At 43.8% G+C, this 22,769-nt stretch overlaps 1 protein-coding gene across 1 annotated transcript in view; it reads right to left on the reverse strand.

The window, feature by feature from the left end:
* NCK2 (NCK adaptor protein 2) overlaps nt 1-22,769 on the reverse strand; it is a 134,011-nt gene that overhangs the window by 47,200 nt on the left and 64,042 nt on the right. Inside the window, exon 2 of the mRNA XM_086934668.1 lies at nt 3,968-4,209. Coding sequence (XP_086790794.1) covers nt 3,968-4,193 — 226 coding nt within the window. The 5' untranslated portion in view covers nt 4,194-4,209. The remainder of the gene's footprint in view (nt 1-3,967; nt 4,210-22,769) is intronic.

The following is a 22,769-nucleotide window of genomic DNA, read 5'->3' on the forward strand; positions in this document are numbered from 1 at the left end:
GCGAACATCAACGTATGGGTAAAAAATATATATATATCTTCTATATTTATGTGACAGAAATCTCAGGCACTTCAAGCCAATGGCCAAAGTCTGATCACACGGAGGTTCTCCCAATGAAAATGCTGCATCACTTGTGAGGGTGGAATAAATGCACATCATAGGAATGGACCATAACCATAACTATATGAAGGCCACACTGACACTACATTAACTTCACACAGTCCAAGATTTAACTGGTTCCTTTCGCCTGATAGGCCGGCCCACCCACACAAGTCGAGTACTGTTTTTATTAAAAAAAATTGTGGGAATGCTGGATTGTAGGACTCTTTCTCAGAAACGTGAGAAACAATTTGCGATTGAATCCTATGTTTGATATCTGCAAGGCTTTCTGGGTATGAAAAAAGTAGTGGGGTTCATGCAAGTCATACAACCTGGGCTTCCTGGGTGTCCGGTTTTTTATAAATGTCTGAGGTAGATAGGTTTGCCTGGGTGTGGGCAAAAGACTGCAGCAACCCACATTGTGAGGAATACTGAATTTAATGCAAAAATGCTAGAGTCTTCACATTGCATTTTGGATTCATTCGTGTGGCCAGTGATAGGCCCACACTTGCAGGTGGGGAACACCTATTTTCTTAGCAGAAGAGAAGGAATGTCATGAGGTAGAACTTGTGTCGATCTTGACAAATTCTTGATATTTACCTAAAGGAAACATGAGAAATTTCTGTCATTTTATCCTTAGTTTTACATTTGCATGGCATTCTGGTGTTGAACACAAGACAACAGTCAAAAAAGAATGAGTCAGTTGAGGAATCTTGTGAATGTGCTATTCCTTAGGAATTGCGTTTGATATGAAACAAAACCAACAAGGGTAGGTAAAGTAAAGCTTGGTTTTTCCGTAGGTTAATGGTACAGGAAACATTTGTAGCTGCAATCTTGATGTAAAGATAGACAAGTTCTGAGACGATGTGCCATAGTCAAGAATGTGTCACTTTCCCTAATGAGAAGAGCAGCCATATTCAAAATGATTACCTGTTCTAAATTTCTATATATCCTACAGAAGGCCTTATATGAGATACCGGAACCCTTTTTCAAATAAACTAGAGGCAACAATCCTATTGTGGGAAGGAGGTAACTCCTGCACGGTTCTGCCCTCTCTATACAGATTGGCCTACAATGGGAGTACTGAACTTCGGAAGATCATTAGATAATAGGTATCTCAGCTACTATTGTTAAATGAATATGCGCAAAGAACCCATCAACTAGCCAAGAAAGACTGGGGGATAAAACATTCACTACATATCTGGGGAAAGGGAGATTTGCCCCTACCTGCAACCAAAAGGGAAGTGACAAAGCCACAAATGAATTTCTGTGCTTCGATTCCTTAAGATAGTCCTCTTGAACACATGGTTAAGAAGGACTGCAGACAAAAAGGGCTATGTGTGCCAATTATCAGATCCTGTTGAGTAACACACTAGAGTGTGTACTCCGACTTCGTGGTAGATGGTTAAGAGATCTGGGAATATTACAGGATATTTACTGGGCTGTGATGTTAGTATGCACTAGAGAAATTGCAAACCGGGTAGCCCTACACCTTTCAATTAGCAATACTGCATAGAGAACATTATCACAAAACCAAGTAATATATATATAAATATATATATATATTTATAAGATGGGACTGGTCGAGTTGAGCGAGTGCCTGAAAAGTGGAACAGAGGAGTACATTTTTCTAAAACAATATGGTACTGCAGTGTTATTCCAATGAGCCGGAGCTGTCGTTTCCATTGAGCAGCTTGTGTGAAACTGGTAACTCTCCCATTACCTTAAGTAGCTCTCCTGCATGAAGTCCAGCATATTAAAACAGAAGCTTTAGCTTAGTTACATTAATATATGAAAATCGACACTTGGTGTATATACAAGACAAAAATGTGTTTATTTTCAGAACTCAAAAGCTTATATTTGGAGAAAAATGGTTGAATGTCGAAAAATGTCGAAAAATATATTTAAAGTGGATAGCGGAGGGATAAATCCTGTGTCATTGGCAAAACTTACTTACATAGTGCCAGGAACACTGCTGTTGAGCTGTATATTTTACCAATGTAGATACATTCCAAATTGGCAACCTTGCCCTTTCAGATGCACGGAGAGGAGCACTGCTGATAATATTGCATGGGGTGGCCAATAATGTAGTCTGGTTTGCTGTGGTCACAATTACATTAATATTAACTCAGGATGATTTTAGCGAATATAAGTAGATCTTATTACCAAAAGGTTTGGAGACCCTTGTCCTGGAGTAAAGTGTGCTCTTTCGACACCACAATTTACGGTTCTAAACATCCCAAATGATACACATATGGTGAAAGTAAGTCAACAGCCTGATGATAGCAAAACAGGATATAAATGCACAATGTCCAAGCTGGAAGAGATGGTGTGTTGGTGTGGACCAATGTATAGGGGCAGAAAAGGTGGCTTATGAGAGTAGAGGATGCCCCACAAGTTTGAGGATTTGGGGGACCTAGTGAAAGGGCATTGGACTGTGCGACGGTCCAGCGGAATTACTGGGGGAGAAATAAATGGGCAAAAGACTCTGAAACATACAATGATGAATGGAGCACTATAACCCAGACTCTACAGCATACCTATTGGTGCCAACAGTATAAGATACTTTTAGTCTACTGGTTGAGAATAAATGTTACTTTAATGTTCTTTTCACCAACTATGATTCTTTAGCACTCGATGGTTAAAAAAAACAAAAGAACAACATTAGAACAGACTATACTGTTTTAGATTCCGAGTCAAAATTATGCTTATTCTCAAATTGTAATTACAGAATAGGAGGCCGGAACGCATAGGACCTTAACACTTGAAAGACTTCTGCATGGAGTCATGACAGAGAAATACAGAAATGAGAAAATCAGTACCTCCTATATATCACTACATTGTTTACTACACAATTTGTATTTGCTGAGCTATCCTTGTGAGTTTCATTTGGGCTATAGAAAACTACTAATAAATGAATAAATAAAATAAGTAAATGATTGTTAAATCTTGAAGCAATTGGAAATATGTTACGCCAGGGAAGATCCTTCCTGAGCAGTCTGGTTCTTATCAGAAATGATATGGCGCAGTTTATCATTTTTGACTCTTCTGTCCCATTTCTCAAAGTACTGTGCTGAGAAACTATCAACACCGGAATTAAGACAATGGAACAAAGTTCTAAAACCTATTAAATAAATGTAAAACCGTAGAAAAGTAAAGACTAACATAATAAAACAAGCTGTTTTAAAACCTAAAAAAAATTATTAGCTGCAGTCATTGACAAAACAACAAAAGAAACAAACAACACTTTTTTCTTTTAAACACAATATACATCAAGGTCCTTCAGTTTTAGGGGAAAAAGGTAAAGTATTTGGGCCACTGATGACATCACATGGTTTCGACCTCAACAGCTTTCACAGTCAGAAAACCTGCTCTAATGAAATGGGTTAAGAATTTGTATGAGCCTGTGATGGAGTAACCAGAGTGACACTAATACTGGTCAAAATAAGAGAAACATGCTTGAAAAGGAAAATGTAACTATTTCAAGAAAAAACGTAAACTGAAGCCAGTATTTGTTTAAAAAAACTTAAGTTCAGCTCGTAAACAACTATCACTCTTCCTTTACACGTAAAAGCCTTTAAAAAATAAATAAATCAAAGAACGTTTTGAAATCCACAATTGTGTGACCGGATATTTCATCTTGTGATCAAATGCCAGAGGATACTCAAACACACCCTTGACACAAAGAGAGAGGAACTACTGATGTAAAATAAATAATTGGAAAAAGACTCCTTATGCAACACATTTAGTATTTTAAATTCATGATTTGTTTTATATATCTCGCTAAATCATAAAACCATTTCCTCACAAAAAGTCCTGTTTTGAAATAGATTTGTACTCACAAAGACAACTAATATACAACACTTACCTAGTGTGTCTTTCAGATTTTTAACAAGAGATCCCTTCTTCAGGCTGTTCTTTCGTTCCACATAATTTGATGGTACATATCCAGTTTTGTTGGCTGTATTTCTTACCCTCCACCAGGTTTTTGAATCATCAAGAAGCCACAAACGCTCATTCTTCCTAATGTCAAGTTCTTGGTCCTGTTGCGCTGTGTAGTCCCACTTGGCTATAACAATAACCTCTTCTGTCATCTTTCATATAGTGCTCCTGCAGAAGAAGTTGAAATTATTATTTTGGACACCACATAAAACTCTGCACCTCCAAAATGTTTACAGACGTCCTCTTTTGTTCAATCAACTGGTCTACAATGATTTACTTCAGTGATGCTTAACCTGTTGTCTATGGACCACTGGGGGTCTGAGATGCATACTCGGGGGGTCATCTACTGCTTAGAAAACTATATTAACAGATCAATAAAGTGCATATAAATTAAGAATCACAATGTAAAATTGAAAATTAAGAAATGTTTGTTAAGTGTGAAGAAATTTTAAATTCGAGGCTAAATATTAAGTTGGGTATTTATGGCAGCAGTGCAAGTACTTTAAACAGAATTTAGTATGGGACAAGGAGTGACCTCGATTGAATTTAGAAAGGCCCCATCCTTCACATTAAAATTAAGCGGTCGATTTTTTAGATCACGCCTATTCTATCCCGCAGGGATAATTAGGCGAGATTAAAGTAAGCGGAAAAGAAAAGTCTACCTAGCTGCGGATCGCATACAGTTCATGTGAGCTATGCGCGTGCACATCATCTGTAAAAAAGCATTTGCAATGCAATAGGTCTCGCATTAGGAAAGTTTGAGCTATTGGTCTTGTAAATGACAACATTTTTATTAATGTGTTGGTTTTGAAAATAGCGAAATTAATAGCTTTGCCATTTACAATGCCAATACTTTTATATTTTGCAAATGTGACACCTATAGCATTTGTAATGCAACATGTTTTGTATTTACGTGACTTAGATTTATTGATATTACAAATAACAAAGGCTTTTAATTTTTTTAAATAATTAATACTTAAATAAAAGTTTTTGTAATTTATAATGGCAATAGCTTAAACTTTTGTAAATAACTTTTGTGAAGATTATGTTCAGTGTATTTTATTGTGATGAAAATCCAAGAACAGAAGTGAAATATTAACATCTTTTTATGACATTTGTAATAAAGCTTGAAACATTGAGAGAAAATATTTGAACCAGTTATTGTTGAATGGTTGCACAGATTGATACTGTGGTGGCACTGAGTGATGTTGTGGTGGCGACGAGTGATGCTGTGGCATTCAGTGATGCTGTGGTAGCGCATAGTGATGTTGTGGTGCTCCTGAGTGATGCTGTGGTACTCCTGAGTGATGCTGTGGTGGTGCGATAGATAGAGTGAGGGTGATAGATAGCTAGAGGGAGGGCGAAAGATAGCTAGAGGGAGGGCGATAGATGTAATGTAATGTAAAAATCACTTATATAGCGCAAAAACTGTCATCCTACGGGTATCCTGGTGCTTTTAGAAATGGCGATGGTCCGCACATTACCAGCCCGTAATAGGCAGTGAAAGAACTAGTTTTCCATCTTAGGAAACAACCAGGTTTTCAGATTCTTTCTGAAACAGGTCCATGAACTGGCCTGTCTGATGGTCTGGGGCAGCTAGAGTGAGGGCGAAAGATAGATAGAGTGAGGGCGAAAGATAGATAGAGTGAGGGCGAAAGTTCGATAGATAGAGTGAGGGCGAAAGTTAGATAGATAGCGTGAGGGCGTTAGATAGATAGCGTGAGGGCGATAGATAGATAGCGCGAGGGCGATAGATAGATAGCGCGAGGGCGATAGATAGATAGCGCGAGGGCGATAGATAGATAGCGCGAGGGCGATAGATAGATAGCGCGAGGGCGATAGATAGATGGCGCGAGGGCGATAGATAGATAGCGCGAGGGCGATAGATAGATAGCGCGAGGGCGATAGATAGCGTGAGGGCGATAGATAGCGTGAGGGCGATAGATAGATGTGTGTGTGTGTGTGGTTGTGTGTGTGTGTGTGTGTGTGTGTGTGTGGTTGTGTGTGTGTGTGGTTGTGTGTGTGTGTGGTTGTGTGTGTGTGTGGTTGTGTGTGTGTGTGGTTGTGTGGTTGTGTGTGTGTGTGGTTGTGTGTGTGGTTGTGTGTGTGTGTGGTTGTGTGTGTGTGTGTGTGGTTGTGTGTGTGTGTGTGTGGTTGTGTGTGTGTGTGTGGTTGTGTGTGTGTGGTTGTGTGTGTGTGTGGTTGTCGTTGTGTGTGTGTGGTTGTGTGTGTGTGTGTGGTTGTGTGTGTGTGGTTGTGTGTGTGTGGTTGTGTGTGTGCTGAGCGTGTGGCTGAGCGCGTGGCTGAGCGTGTGGCTGAGCGTGTGGCTGAGCGTGTGGCTGAGCGTGTGGCTGAGCGTGTGGCTGAGCGTGTGGCTGAGCGTGTGGCTGAGCGTGTGGCTGAGCGTGTGGCTGAGCGTGTGTGGGGTGATGTTTGTGTGTGGGGTGATGTTTGTGTGTGGGGTGATGTTTGTGTGTGGGGTGATGTTTGTGTGTGGGGTGATGTTTGTGTGTGGGGTGATGTTTGTGTGTGGGGTGATGTTTGTGTGTGGGGTGATGTTTGTGTGTGGGGTGATGTTTGTGTGTGGGGTGATGTTTGTGTGTGGGGTGATGTTTGTGTGTGGGGTGATGTTTGTGTGTGGGGTGATGTTTGTGTGTGTGGTTGTGTGGGTGTGTGGTTACAGAAGGATGTATGTGGAAGAGAGCTGCAGATCAGCACAGCAGAAGAGAACGGGGAGTTAAAGAAGGAGGTGGGGTGGAAGAGCGCAGCAGATCAGCACAGGAGAAGAGAACAGGGAGTTAAAGAAGGAGGCGGGTGGAAGAGAGCAGCAGATCAGCACAGGAGAAAAGAACAGAGTTAAAGAAGGAGGCGGGGTGGAAGAGAGCAGCAGATCTGCACAGGAGAAGAGAACAGGGAGTTAAAGAAGGAGGTGGGGTGGAAGAGCGCAGCAGATCTACTCAAGAAACCAACAGCGGACCCCACCGACCTCAAGAATTACCGCCCCATCTCGCTTCTCCCGTTTCCAGCCAAAGTCATCGAGAAGACCGTCAACAAGCAGATGGCCGCCTTCCTCGAGACGAACGGATCCCTCGACCCCTCACAGTCCGGCTTCCGAGCCAAACACAGCACCGAGACCGCCCTCATCGCCGCCACCGATGACATCCGAGCCCTGATGGACAATGGAGAAACAGCGGCCCTCATCCTCCTAGACCTCTCCGCGGCATTCGACACGGTCTGCCACCGCACCCTAATACAGCGCCTCAGCAACATCGGCATCCAGGACAAGGCGCTGGAATGGATCATCTCCTTCCTCGACGGAAGAACACAGCGAGTCCGCCTACCACCGTACAAGTCAGAGGCCTCCGAAGTCATCTGCGGCGTCCCCCAAGGATCATCCCTGAGCCCCACCCTCTTCAACGTCTACATGACCCCCCTCGCGGCCATCGTACGCAAACACCACCTCAGCATCATCTCCTACGCCGACGACACCCAGCTGATCCTCTCCCTGACCAACAACCCCGCCGCCGCCAGGGCCAACCTACATGAAGGGATGAAAGAGGTAGCCGAGTGGATGACGACCAGCCGCCTGAAACTGAACTCGGACAAGACGGAGGTCCTCATCCTGGGCTCCTCTCCCTCCGCCTGGGACGACTCCTGGTGGCCTCCCGCCCTGGGCACCGCACCCAAACCGACAGACCATGCACGTAACCTGGGCTTCATCCTGGACTCCTCCCTCTCCATGACCAGGCAAGTCAACAGCGTCTCCTCGGCGTGCTTCAACATCCTACGCATGCTACGGAAGATCTTCTGGTGGATCCCCACAGAGACCAGGAAGACCGTCACCCAGGCCCTCGTCACCAGCCGACTGGACTACGGCAACGCCCTCTACGCCGGGACCACCGCCAAGCTCCAGAAGAGACTCCAGCGGATCCAAAACGCCTCAGCCAGACTCATCCTCGACATCCCACGATCCAGCCACATCTCCGGACATCTGAGAGACCTTCACTGGCTCCCCATCAACAAGAGAATCACCTTCCGCCTCCTCACCCACGCACACAAAGCCCTACACGACCAAGGCCCGAGCTACCTCAACAGCCGAGTCAACTTCTACGCTCCCAAACGCCACCTCCGATCAGCCAACCACGCCCTCGCCGCCGTCCCCCGCATCCGAAGAGCAACCACAGGAGGAAGGTCCTTCTCCTACCTGGCCGCCAAGACCTGGAACTCCCTCCCGTCCGATCTGCGCCTGACCCAAGACCACCTCTCCTTCAGGAAGAAGCTGAAGACCTGGCTGTTCGAGCAGTAGCAGCACCCCCCCCCCCCCCAGCGCCTTGAGACCCTACGGGTATGTAGCGCGCTTTATAAGTGTCACTGATTGATTGATTGATTGAGCAGATCAGCACAGGAGAAGTGAACAGGGAGTTAAAGAAGGAGGCGGGTGGAAGAGAGCAGCAGATCAGCACAGGAGAAAAGAACAGAGTTAAAGAAGGAGGCGGGGTGGAAGAGAGCAGCAGATCAGCACAGGTGAAGAGAACATGGATATAAAGAGGTACGTGGGGCGATAGAGTGAGGGCGATAGATAAGATAGAGGTAGGGCGGTAGAGTGGGTGAGGGCGGTAGAGTGGGTGAGGGCGGTAGAGTGGGTGAGGGCGGTAGAGTGAGTGAGGGCGGTAGAGTGAGTGAGGGCGGTAGAGTGAGTGAGGGCGGTAGAGTGAGTGAGGGCGGTAGAGTGAGTGAGGGCGGTAGAGTGAGTGAGGGCGGTAGAGTGAGTGAGGGCGGTAGAGTGAGTGAGGGCGGTAGAGTGAGGGCGGTAGAGTGGTGATGGTGTGTGAGAGGGTGTGTGGGGTTGTGTGAGGGTGAGGGTGTGAGTGAGGGTGAGTGAGGGGTGTGTGGGGGTGCGGGTGTGTGAGTGAGGGCATGTAAGGGTGAGGGGGTGTGAGGGAGAGGGAGGATGAGGGCGAAGGTGTGTGCGGGAGAGGAGGGTGTGTGTGTGAGGGTGAGAGGGTGTGTGAGGGTGAGTGAGAGCGTGTGTGAGGGGGTGTGAGGGTCAGGGGTGGTGAGAGGGTGGGTGAGAGGATGAGGGGTGTGTGAGGATGAGGGGGTGTGTGAGGGTGAAGGGGTGTGTGAGGGTGAAGGGGTGGGTGAGAAGGTGTGGGAGGGTGGGTGAGGGTGAGAGGGTGGGTGAGCGCGGGTGAGAGGGTGAGTGAGGGTGAGGGTGTGCGTGAGGGTGAGGGGGTATGAGGGTGAGATGGGGTCTGAGGATGAGGTGGTGTGAGGGTGAGGTGGTGTGAGGGTGAGGGGGTGTAGGGTGTGAGGGTGAGTGAGGGTTGTGAGCGTGAGGGGGTGAGTGAGCGTGAGGGGGTGAGTGAGGGTGAGGGAGTGTGAGGGAGTGTCGGGGGGTGTGTGAGGGTGAGGGGTGTGAGAGTGAGGGGGTGTGAGGGAGGGTGAGGGGGAGTGAGGGTGAGGGGGTATGAGGGTGAGGGGGTATGAGGGGGAGGATGAGGGGTGAGAGGGTGTGTGAGGGTGAGAGGGGGTGAGAGGGTGAGAGGGGGTGAGAGGGTGAGTGGGGGTGAGAGGGTGTGTGGGGGTGAGAGGGGGTGTGAGGTTGAGGGTGTGTGAGGGTGAGAGGGTAAGTGAGGGTGTGTGTGAGGGTCAGAGGGGGTGAGAGGGGGTGTGAGGGTGAGAGGGGGTGTGAGGGTGAGAGGGGGTCTGATGGTGAGAGGGGGTGTGAGGGTGAGAGGGGGTGTGAGGGTGAGAGGGGGTGTGAGGGTGAGAGGGGGTGAGGGTGGGGTTGTGTGTGAGAGTGTGAGTGAGGGAGGGTGAGGGTGAGGGGGTGTGAGGGTGAGGGTATGCGAGGGTGAGGGTATGTGAGGGTGAGGGTATGCGAGGGTGAGGGGGTGTGAGGGTGGGTGAGGGTGAGGGAGGGTGAGGGTGAGGGAGGGTGAGAGATGTGTGAGGGTGTGTGAGGGTGAGAGGGTGAGAGGGTGTGTGAGGGTGGGTGAGGGTGTGTGTGAGGGTGAGGGGCTGTGAGGGTGAGGGGGTAAACCGAATGAAAGAGGAACACAAATAAAAGGAAACGCTTGAAGCTAGAAGTCAATGGAAGATCAAAGAGAGAAAACAGGCACATACGGAACCGAACGGGAATACAAATAAAATGAAACACCTGAAGCAGGTGGGCCACGGAATATCAAAAAGAGAGAGCAGGCACATATAAAATGAAGCAGGAATAAAAATAAAAGTAAACACCTGAAGCACGTGGCCATGAAAGATCAGAGAGCGAGCATGCACATACCGAATAAATCAGGAATACAAATAAGAGGAAACACTTGAAGCCAGGAGGCCATAGAAGAACAAAGAGAGAAAACAGGCACATAGGGAATGCAACAGGAATACAAATAAGAGGAAACAGCTGAACCAGGTGGGCCACGGAAGATGAAAGAGAAGGAGCAGGCACATATAAAAAGAAACACGAATACAAATAAAAGGAAACACCTGAAGCAGGTGAGCCACGGCCAATCAAAGAGAAAACAGGCACATATCGAATAAAACAGGAATACAGAAAAAAAGAAACACCTTATGCAGATGTCCCACGGAAAATGAGAGAGAGAGAGAGAGAGAGCAGGCCCATACTGAATGAAATTGGAATACAAATAAAAGGAAACACCTGAAGCAGGTGGGTCACGGAAGAACAAAGAGAGAGCAGGCACATAGTAATGAAACGGGATTACAAAAAAATCCTTTTACCAGTAACCCTTGCAGGCAAATATATGGTGAACTGCATGTGCTGAAAGATAAGACGTTTTGGCGAACTCAGTCGCCTTGCTCACTCAACGTCAGTGCTTTGGAACTCAACCATATTTTAAAACATCACTAAACCAGTCATGTGCTAAGGTGTCACCTGACAGGTAGAGAACATGGTGAAAAGACTTTCTAAATACCAAAACCATTCTACCTTCGGCACTGGCGTCTTGCAGATTATATCACAGTAAATCATATTATGATTTTTTTTAAATATATATATATATATATGCACATTTATACAATTTACACTTGCTTAGCGCATAATATACCTTTGGTATGGCATCGCTACATCTTTTGCTCGTGATGTGTGTGTGGATCAGAGAATACTGGGGGGCTATGGGGATTAAACTCCTGGTAGTGCTGATGGTATGTGGTAGGACCATAGAGGTCTGGCAGCAGGCGGAGGCTCTGAGGACAAGGAATAGCTGATAGAAAGGCTGCAAGACTTCACGGATTCACTTTTTAGCTTGTCATCATGGCGTGTCTATTCTAATTACTAGGGGCATTGATGGAGAATGGAGGGCCTTATAGTAGATAAGCTACCGGAGTAATAGCAGGAAAAGGAGTCCAGTTGTGTGAAGTGCTCATTAGCAATCGGCTGGAATTATCTCCATAACAATGTTTGCTTTGACTGCAAGACTTCCAGTTAACTGCAATTATCGCGGATTGGCTATAAAGGGAAGACAGCATGTGCTCGGGTTCTCTGGTCATGTGATGGCTTCTTTGCAGAAGTACTTCAGGCATGATTACTTGAGTGTGTGCGTGCAGGTGTGCTAATGGAGACCCCCCCCCATATGCTCTCTCCGCTGGGCCTCCCGTCTCCGCAGGAGACACTATGCACTGTCTTCTTCTTTGTGAATCTCCAGCTCCATTACTCTGTGTTTCTGCAACGTCACAAGGCCGGGCTACTATCCAGATACTTAGGTTCGCACGCTGTTTCGCAGCTACCTATCATGACGTGACAGGTTTATGATCTCATAATAAAACTCACTCACGTTTGCAAATATGTTTAAAGGAAATAAATCACGTCTAAGCTCTGTAGACTAATATATCCACTGTAGGGAATATGTGTTTGACCCAGGGGTTCGATTCCAGCCAATACCATTCAGCCTTTCATACTTCTGAGGTCGATAAAATGACTACCATTATGTGGGGGGTACATTTAGGAAGTGATATTCCATCCCAAGATGTCATTCGGAGTGAATGTGGGCTTTATTTTACACACACACGTCACTCACTGTACGTTAAGGTTTCGAAATCGGGTTTACCTATCTGTTTCCGATGTCTGCATTTGTTGAATGGATTTTTGTTGGATGGTGTATATCTTTTTTTAGCGATCCGTAACGGTGTGATTAACAGATACAAATTGCTCTACAGTAGGACCCTGCAAGCAAGTGTAATAAAGAGTGCAAAGGGCGAAGTGCACGAGCCATATTCATAAGGGTCAGAGTGTCGTGCCTCGGTGACTGGACCGCTGGCCGAGGTGGATTGAGCGAGTAATTGTCACTGTGAGAGGAGCGATGACGTTGATGGTGGTGGGAGGGCCGGAGTTAGACTGTCTGTGAGTGGGGCATCAGGGATGGTCAGTACTGTCAGTAGCAGCGGCTACTTTGCTGGCTGAGGGGGCTGCGGGTACACAGAAATATCACGATGTTTCCCAGGTCCACAAGTGATTTGCTAATCCAGTACACGTGTTTGATTTGCGCTCTGCTATTTATCCGGTTTACCTCATAAAAACGGGAATTCAAGTTCTAAATTGTACATTAAACACATTGGCCTAGAGAATACATGTGTATGCAGACTCAAGAGCCTGAACGGACATGCCCGGGGCTCACAGTCACACACACACTAATGGATGTGTAAATCTATTTACATATATAAGTGGGTGAACATGAATTAGACGGGAACAGGCAAAGAAAGGTCCAGGCAGACACGGAAGTGCATGGAGTGCAAACAAAAATCTCGCAATTTTCTCACATTAGATCTACGTCACTGTTGCCGCAGGATGCCGCAGACTAATTAAAAACACAACCGGAAAACTAATCTGTTGCTTTTGTGTGTAATGATCAGCTGTGTAATTGAACTCTTCTCATAATTCGGCGAGACAGCCTCTGTGCCCCTTGGCGCGCGCTGCAGTGCGCACCGCGCGCTACAAACCATTAAACTGGTGCAGTGGGAGGCAGTGGCAGACGGGGACAAAGCCTCGGAGGGAACCCTGTCGGAGCTGCACTGGAACGTGCCGACTTTAAGTAAAAGCAGCGTTTGCCTCGGTTCTTCAGAGGTTTCACTTGAGCATTAAATACCCAAATAAGAAACCAGATCTTGAGCGCGAACCCCGATCCAAGTCAGGAGGTCGGAGAAGAGGCCCCCCGCCTCTCAAGGCCCCCTTCTGCAAACAACCCCCTTATATCAGGAAAAATCTCTTTACCGTAAATGGCTTTTTTCCCTGGATGACGACAACGGTAATAAGCAGTGACGAGCAAGGCCGTACATTAGAACAAGCATCGCGGCACCTGTGCTCCACATCCGGGCCGGGGAGGAAACAGGGGGGGGGGGGATAGGAGCATGAGGGCTGCTTGCGCTGTTGCTGGATCTGCGGCTCGTGCACAGTGGCGGCGATGCAAACTTGAGGGGGCTCCTGTGATCCAGACGGAGTATGCCGATGAAGACAAGAGACCAGCGCAAAGTCACCACAATTGCTGGTAAGTGGGATATATCTACATTTAAAGACTTGCATGTTGAATGCTGTGTTGTTTACGTGTACGCGAAAGTGAAACTGCATGCTTTTGCCTCGGGACAGGAGATGTGCACGTTGCTGGACGTGCGCGTTCACAAGCCACAATCTGCTCGTGGCCCGGTCTGTGGTCGCTTGGCAGCCATCACGATGACAATAGTTCTCGCTTGCGAGACCTAAAAAGCATTTACAATGCAATAGGTCTTGCACTGACATTATTTTAAGATACTGACATTATAAATGACATGGTTTTTTTCTTTATTTTCTTTTGTAAAATATAAATAAAATGCATTGTAATTTAATATGGCAATTGCTAAAAAAAGTTTAAATGCAAACCCTATTGCATTTACACTAGTGTACTCACAGTGCTTTGTCTGCCATAACCACGGTGCATCTCTTTTCTTGGGAGGTGAACTAGATCAAATGTCAGTCTAAGCTTCTGACAAACTATTCTTTTGACATGGAGACTGATGTTTGCTTTTTTTCTGTTACTGGAAAGTGAGGTGCTTTAAATGGGCATTTACTGTCCGCGACTAAATGCTTGCACTTCTTTAATTTAAAAGTACCTGCACTTCTCAGCACTGCTGCAATGTATTTATTAGGAGAATACCAGCAATTCGTACTAGCAAATAGATATTTTAAACAGTTTGCTTCTGGACTTCTATATTTCCATCTAAAACCATGACAAATTGTGAAGATTTTGTCAAGTGAATTATGTGGCAATCTTGCTGGTTGGGAAGACGTATAAATACACGCATAATAACAGCCAATGCATGAGTATTTGAAACCTAGAAAAGAACCATAGCCTATGTACAGGCACCTCAAGCTCTCAAAATAAACTTAGAATGAACAGTCACTTTAACCTATGCATGGGTACTTCAAACTGACAAGTACCACTGACTACCCATTTGGGCACTTTAGGCACACAGAAGAACCACGATGTACATGCATAGGCATTTCAAACCCAGCAAAGAAGCATCATCTGTGCACAGACACCTCAAGATCTCAAAAGAACCATAACTTACGCACTGGTGTTTCAAACCCACATAAGAAGCGCAACCTGCGCAGAGGCACTTTGAACCACAGTCTATGCACGGGCAATTCAAGCTCACAAGAGAACTATAGCCTTGTCACAGGCACTTCAACCCCACAAAATAAGCACAAACTATGCATGTGAATTTGAAGCCCATAAAAGAGTCATAAACAATTTACGGACACCTCCAACTATCAAACAAACCTATGCACAGGGGGACTTCAAACCCACAACAAAACCGCAGCATATGTTTGGACAAACCAAGCTCTAAAAAAAAAAAAAAAAAAAAGAACCAAAATGTTTGCACAGGCACTTCAAACCCACATGTGAGCCAATGGCCCAGTGCACACTTTAAATCCACAGGGGAACCACAACCTATGTACAGGCACTTTAAGCCCACAAGAAAACTGCACTAACTTAAGGTCATGTTAAGTGCTCCAATACCTTCGGGTCTAGTTCGTACTAAATAAAACTGCAAAAAACTAAAAAAAAAACATTTTTTAAAACACAGGGACTTCACCACTATAACAACCCAGCTCGATTCATGGTGTGGTACGTATAAAAGTGACAGACACTACAGGCCACCAAGAATTTAACAGCAAAGAGATTGTCATTTCAAGCAATAACACAGCAAGAGAGGCATTGCAAAACAGAAAAAAATTATTATACTTACCTTCAAGTGGTTTATGGGTCATAGCACCGCGAAGCCCGATCCAGCACAACAGGACAGTCACCACCATCATGGCGCTGCCCCAATGAAAGCTTGATGCCGCGTCAAGGCGTTTTATGCCAAGGTGTGTGTGTCGGTATATTTCAGTCCACAAAGATATGTGCGCGGTTCCGTATCTGCTATTTTATGAGTGTATCATTTTATAAAAGAGCGTTTGCGCATTCTGACTGCGTTCTCGTGCCACACTGTATATATAAGTTGATGCATGCTGTAGCTTAGCAGGAAAGTGTGACACCGGAGGCCAGGTAGAATTTAAATGTAAGGACCTAGAAAGGATGAGCTGAAAGCATTGCCCTGTGGCGTTTTTCTTCAGTAAGATTGTGGCTCTAATCTGCCGATGTACCCGGATGGCTTTTTGGGCGTGTCCGTGCAGTCGCTGTAGGTGCCAGTCTTTGCAAGTGCCAGTGGCGTGCACACTGGGGTTGCATTCAGTTTGTGGCGTGTGTCTGTGTCGTGGCTATGACCCCTAAAAAGTAGACTGCTTTATTTTTAAAATAGAATATGTTTATAGTAACCAGTGTTAAATATTCGCGCACAAAATCCTTTTAGGTTTTATTTTTCCTTTTCAGACTTCTGTCGGAACTGGTCACTTTTTTTCCAAGTATGTATCCTTTTCCAGATAGGCAAAGGATTTGCCAAGTATAAGGCCGAACTAGGCACAAAAGTAGTTTTTCATTGAATAGGAATCTCTGTTGAGGACGGAGTGTGTTATCCATGTTTGGCAACAATCACTAACTGGCCCATATCCGCAACATTTATACCTCACACATTACCCATCAGAAACAAATAAAGCTACTAATGTAAACAGTGTACATCAGCTTTTACAACACACAAGAAGATAACTGTGACTGACCCAGGTTACGGTAGGTATTGAGGGGGGAATATAGGTTTTCTTGCATTTTGTATGTGTTTTGCTGTTGCTCTACAGAAGTGAAAGAAGCAAAGTCATGTGTATGTGTGCTGGTGCAGTTAATAGAAAATAACGACTTTCCATCAAGTGCCTCTGGAAAATCCTCATAACTGAAAGCAGAGACTTTGGGGGAGAGAAAGGGTTGAATCATAGTACAATAGTGAGAACTGGTGGGATGGACAATGCCAACTATGTTTCTTTAAATAACAAGAGTTTTACTCTAGCTGCATTTATTTAGTACGCCTTACCTTTGACAAGGTGCAGAAACGCTTTGCAGATATACGGTCCGCTACACCATGAGAGTTCTACTAATGGAATGTGTGAATGCACAATATATTTTAGAGGGTGACAGGATACTTGAGTATCCGAGAAACTCATGCAAGCACACAGCAACCAGTGCAATATCAGACGCTGCATCACAAGACATTACATTGGAAGTCCTTGTTAAGGTATCTTCTTTACATCTGGAGTTCCTTTACTTCACAGGTAAGGTGATAAGTATTAATGTTAAACTCATTCACCCACATTTCTACATAGATATGGACATTTTTTTATAAATATATGTATTCGTATTTTCTTCAATTCTAAACATTTTTTACATTTAATATTTTTTTATATTACAATAATAATTTAATTTTAACTCTAAATAAGTATTACTTTTTAAATTAATGTTTTTACTTAATATATTCTAATTTTAATTTTCCCAACCCTGAACCCAGAATACTCCTTACTAACCTTTCCTTAACCAGTACCATAAGGCAAAATCATGCCCCCCCCCCCCACCTCCAATGGAACATGTGAGGAGGGACCCATTAGGCTCCAATATCTCACAGACATGCATTGATTTTTGGCTGAATGGGGTCCTCCTGAAGGGCCACCGAAGGGTTGCTCCTTACGCACCGAAGGGGGTCAATGAGCCTATGTTACATCCCTGCCCTAAACACTAAAACTTCCATATTACGCCTAAATACAACCCCTCACTGATCCATGAAACACTTACAATTCCTTAACACAACCCTTCCTTGAACCCTAAAAACCCTTACTACCACTGAACGCCCTTCCCTGACTATAAACCCATTACCATCCTTAAAAACTTAAACCTTACATGAAACAAAGAAAAAAAGGAGAAATAAAAGAAAACCATACCTAGATTTTAAGTTACATATTTTAACCTAATATGAAGTCATACGTAGTTCTTAATTTTGCCATGTTCCATTACATTTTAATCTATGTATTAAATAACTTTAAATTATGTTAATAAGTGAATTTAAACGTATATATTAACTATGTCAATTTACACAAATATATTTTAAATAAAGCTTAAGGTTATCTTAGCATTTAAAATGTGTATATATCATTAAATATAAATGTGTACGTGTATATGCATATACACGACTGTTTATACAGAGGGCTTTAAACTTTAAAAAAATAAGTTACCTCCTTTGTAAAGTACTGAAAGCATACTTATGATGTTAAGACTCTCCATGTACTTAAATGACAACCTATGCCAAACCTGCAAGGTGAAGGCAGCATTCATAATCGCAAGGTGAAGGCAGCATTCATAATCGCTGATCTTGCATTCCATGAATTGTGGTATCAGAGGTGTTCAGCAGAGGAAGGTGACATGCACACTTTATCCACATGTATCTCACCACTGAATCGGCTCACTACACATGCATCGTTTGGAGCGCCAACCGATAGATAAGTTATGAGGTCAGACTGGGTGAGCTCTTGACGTAAACACCCCGAGCAGACACTGTCACTACGATTTTACTAAAAAGTATTAGCAAGGGCTAGTGCAGGGATTGGTCTGATCTTGATACTTCATGCCAGGAATTATTTGTTTCCTTCGTTGCTTGGAACAAGTTTGGCTTGGATCATGCAGAGGTATTTTTTTTGCTTTGTTTTCTCGCGAGCACAATTACATGCTCAGAGGAGAAAGTTGAACTTGCCAGCCCTTGTGTCGTCTTTCGATGAGCTAAGTAGCTAGATCAGAGACACAAACAAATGGAAACGGCCTAAATAAAGAGGCTGGGCCACATGAAATCTAAAAACAAGTGTGTGTCTGCCTTGTATAGCGCACGGTGGGAGCGCGTAAAGCAGAGAGGAGACGCCATGCCCATGCACATCCGATGTCCGTGTGCGCACATGGTTGGTCTCCCTTCGCTAGCAAAAGCCACAACAATAGAGGCTCAGGAAGGCGAAGCAGCGCATGCACTGCATTCGCTAGGCAAGACCTAAAAAAAGAGGGCTTGAATCATGGCTTTCTTGAAACCACCTCTTCGGACTCAAGCAACACTAGCCAATTACTTAACAGTCTCATGTATTCTTTGTGTGGCTACTGTACAAGTCACTTTTAAAACTCAACAAACATGTGGAACACTATGAACCATTATATGGCAGACAAACAGTTTTAAGAACAGGTGATGGCAATAAATCAGCCCATCGTGATGCGAGGAAGACACTGACATATTACAAATGATGAAGATCAGCCGCACTAGTCCTCTTATTTTTCTTCAACATCAACGACCATGTATTCAGTATTACTAACTGTTCAGGAAATAAAATAGGTCAAGATGAAGTAGGGTGTCCAGCTCAACCCATTTGAGAGTTTGGCTGGTCCCTTTTCTGTTCCAACAATAGTCAAATCTACCCTTTGGCACGTTTTGTTGGTGTAATGTGTTTCTATGCTTTCCCTTCTACTAATTGTTTGGTAAAATTCGTTCAGTTCACTGCAGAATATGATGTGGCTAGCACATTTACGTGGACATTTTTTGAAGCAGGTCAATGCAAAGCTGCAGGAGTATTTGAAACGTAAAGCAATCTCCAACTTTGAAGACCGTTTTCTCCTTCACCAAGCAATAATGGATGCTAGAGAACTAATTAGGGTTGATAAATTGAGAAGGACTACAGCCCGAATTTTATTAGCTCTATCAGTGACACTGCTGACCACTAAAGTGTTCTTAGAACAAGGTCAGGGAAATGAGAATCGAAGGACTTGCACTACGATAGATTATTTCTTCTGTTGGGTACTCGATGGATGCCCAGCACATCTTTCACCTGGACAGATTTTATTTCTATGTATACAGTTAATAAACAATCTACTGAATTATATGCCATGATTTGCAGAGTTACACGAATTTCATGAACTTTTTTATCAAATGCAAGGCAAAGTATCACTCCGATTTCCTTGATAACAGTCATTTTGTCTGAAGGGGATGACTATGTATTTAAATAATGGATACATAAAACCACTCCACCACAAGCTTAATCGTCTGTGCAGAACACCTAATGAAAAGGAAAAAAGAGACTACACAACGGACCGCATCGTTCTGTATTCACACTCACTAATAAGCATGCGCACAAACAAAGGGTGGTGGAAGCAATACTGGGATACAAGTGGTGAAGCAAAAGGAGGGCACAGGTGTAGGAAAGCAGCATGGAGGGTATGGGTAGGGGAAACATGTAGGGTGCAGGGGGAATCATAGAGCAGTGTGGAGGTAGGGAAGGAAAGGAAATGAATGAAGAGAGCACAACGTAGTGTTAAAGCCCATGGGAGAGCAGCTCAAATGATAATGCTGTATAAACGTGAAGGGTACGTTAAGAGCAGCGCGAAGGACGATGCTGTGGAAAATGATATTTTTATGTGAACAAAAGCAATATGATGGAAGTTGTGGGAAAACAGAGAAAGGAGGATGCGGGTGAACTCCCAAGGAGTGCGTTTAGAAAAAGCAACAAAAAAAGTTCCTGAAACGTAGACAATTGTGGAAAGGTGAAAGGAGTCCATGAGAGAGATGGGAAACAAGCTATGATCCAAGGGAGAGGCAACGACTAGATGGACAGGCTAAAACAAAACCACTAAACAGAAAGCAAGAAAATAAAGTTTGACTGACAAACAATAAGTCGATGGAAAGCAATGGGCGTGGTTCTTTCCAGGGCAGCTATAAACAATTCACTATTAAGTCTGTTCTAACTGGACAACTGTGCAGTCTTCTATCAGGTTTTGACCTAAAAAGGACGCCTACTCCTGAACTGTGCAAAGGCAAGTCAACCCTCCTCTTCTTGCTGATGCTACCGCAGGCAAACATTCCCACAAAGTCTGTATAAAACCTGGATGTGAATTCCACAGTGGGTTCTTCTTTGAAACTCCAATATAGTTTACGAATTATGTGGACAATACCACCTTTAATCTTGAAGACTTGCCTTTATTTGGAGAAAGACCAGCAAACTAATTTACGGAAGGTTCTTTCCAGACCAGCGGACTGCAACTTATATTAATTTTTTAAACGATCCTTCAAACATAACAGTGCAAACTAAATCCAACAGTTTTGGACTGAAAATATTTGGCAAAGTTACCACTATTGTTAGCGATCGGAGTACATTCGGCCACAGAAAGGAGTCTGATGCTGAAGATGATCAAATGCCAGTCTCCTCAAAGTAGTATTTGATATTTGTGCTCTACAACTCTACTGAAGCACCATAACACAGATGAAAATGTCAACGTTCAAGTGGTCGGGCACCAAATCTCTGATGGTTGACGGTGCATCACTAAGGAACGAATGACTTTCCACAAACTGTCAAAACCTTTTCTTCATGTAGGTCTTTAGAAGACGTGAACAACTACAAATTATACATGTATGGCCATTCTCCTTTTACAAGGGCCATTATATAGGGGCAGCAAAGCAGTTCCAAAGTTGCTCTTTGCAATTTTACCTTTAATATTCAAGCAGAGCCGTACCTTTGGATACCTGTAACAGCTGGTTGTTTGTGGGTCTTATTACTTATTAATCATGGTTTATTAACATGCTGCAGTCTTATGTTTTCTACTGAGATTCATATAAAAAAGTATAACTACGTTTATCATCTGGGGCTAATGAGCAATTTTGCTTCATGAAATGCATATAAGACAAAAGGTAGGGTGTAATTTCTGCTACGCCTAAAATTTTAATCACATGATGACACTACTTCTTAGGAGCAGGACTAGCGACAATGGCCTCAGTTTTTTTAAAAAAAAATGTGGATCTGGACCCAAGAGGAGCACAGAGAAATCCGAATATTTCATTAGCATGGTAAGCGACAACGAGAAGGAGCCTGAATGGAAAATTAAATGTCGGACAACACAGGATCAAAACACAACTAAAACCATAGCTTCGGTCAGCTCTCTGCATACCAGACACTAAACAAGTAGAAAACAGCTCCTTTTTGGTAGTTTCTCACAATGCAATAATTTTAATTAGTAAAAAGGTAAATATTTATAACTGCATCTAAAATGTACAGTTTTAATAATTTCGTTTACCGGTTTGTAAAAAAGTAAGAGAAAAAGTGACACTGTTTGCTTGCAGTTTCCCAGTGTTTCCCAGAAATGTTCTGTTTCACTAAAAAGAACATTCAGTCTCCAAATGCAACAAAGTAAATGACACAGACTCCATGCTTGTTCATATGTTAGACAATCCCAAGGCTGCCACTGAATTTGTTAACAACTCTTTGTGTAATACTTTCGATTCTGGTAAGTGTCCTGAGTGGGCAAGCCATTCGTTTACCCAGATTCCGATAACAGTGCGTAAAAACCAAAAACAAAAAAAAAAACGTTATTTAGAACAGCATATCAACAGACTGGGAAAGCCGAACCAATGGCTATCACAAAAGCGACGACTAAAACTGCCGTTTTCAAGCAGAGATCGTTTGTTTTTTATCAGTAACTTAAAGACATGACAGTTGCACGCTTAAACTACACGGAATGGGGTAAAAGACAATACGCAGACAGATCAAGTGCAAATAAAATGTAGTATCTGGATCAGTGCATGGGCTAAACGTAACAACTCGTGCATTTCAGGTTTTCTCCTATACATCTGGGGAACATTTGAAGAGAAATACGGTGGACAATATTCTGCTCTAAGGCAGTATTAAATTAATTAAAGCAGGTGAATTAAAGTCACCTGCACGGATGGTTTTTTTCTTCGTCAATCTTTGCATAGGACACAAAAGGTAAAATTGTGAGAAAGACATTCTGCAACAGTATGATTGCAGAAAGAGGGGTCGTAAAAAATGGACTCCAAGTGGGAGATCTTTTTCACGAGACACGTTTTCAGAAAAATTAGAACAACCTTCACAAAGTGCAGAGTTTTTGAACTAATCTGAAATATAAAGAAATGTCTAGGACCTAATGACAAATTCCCAGTAGAATTATTTCTAGCCACACAAGATGGGAACGTTTTCTTCAGATGATCCCAAACACACATAGGTTCATTTTCAGGTCCCGGGCTCTTAGGGTCAGCCATGGTAGGGCTGGGGTAATGGATCAGGCCAACTCTCTTTAGTAGAAGATAAAGTACTTGAGGGAACAAGAGACATGTGTAATTAAAAAGGAGAGAAGGAGTCTGTGACCATTCTTGCCAAGCCAAAATAAGATAATCCAGGTCTTTAAAAATGGATTGCCTCGCCCTACGATTCCAAACGAGTTCCCGCAGACTCCCTTTCGATGGCGCATGTTCCCCTGGCACCTCCGATGCCCAGAGTATCA

The sequence above is a fragment of the Lissotriton vulgaris genome, chromosome 8, assembly GCF_964263255.1.
Source record: "Lissotriton vulgaris chromosome 8, aLisVul1.2, whole genome shotgun sequence".
Taxonomy (NCBI): Eukaryota; Metazoa; Chordata; class Amphibia; order Caudata; family Salamandridae; genus Lissotriton; species Lissotriton vulgaris.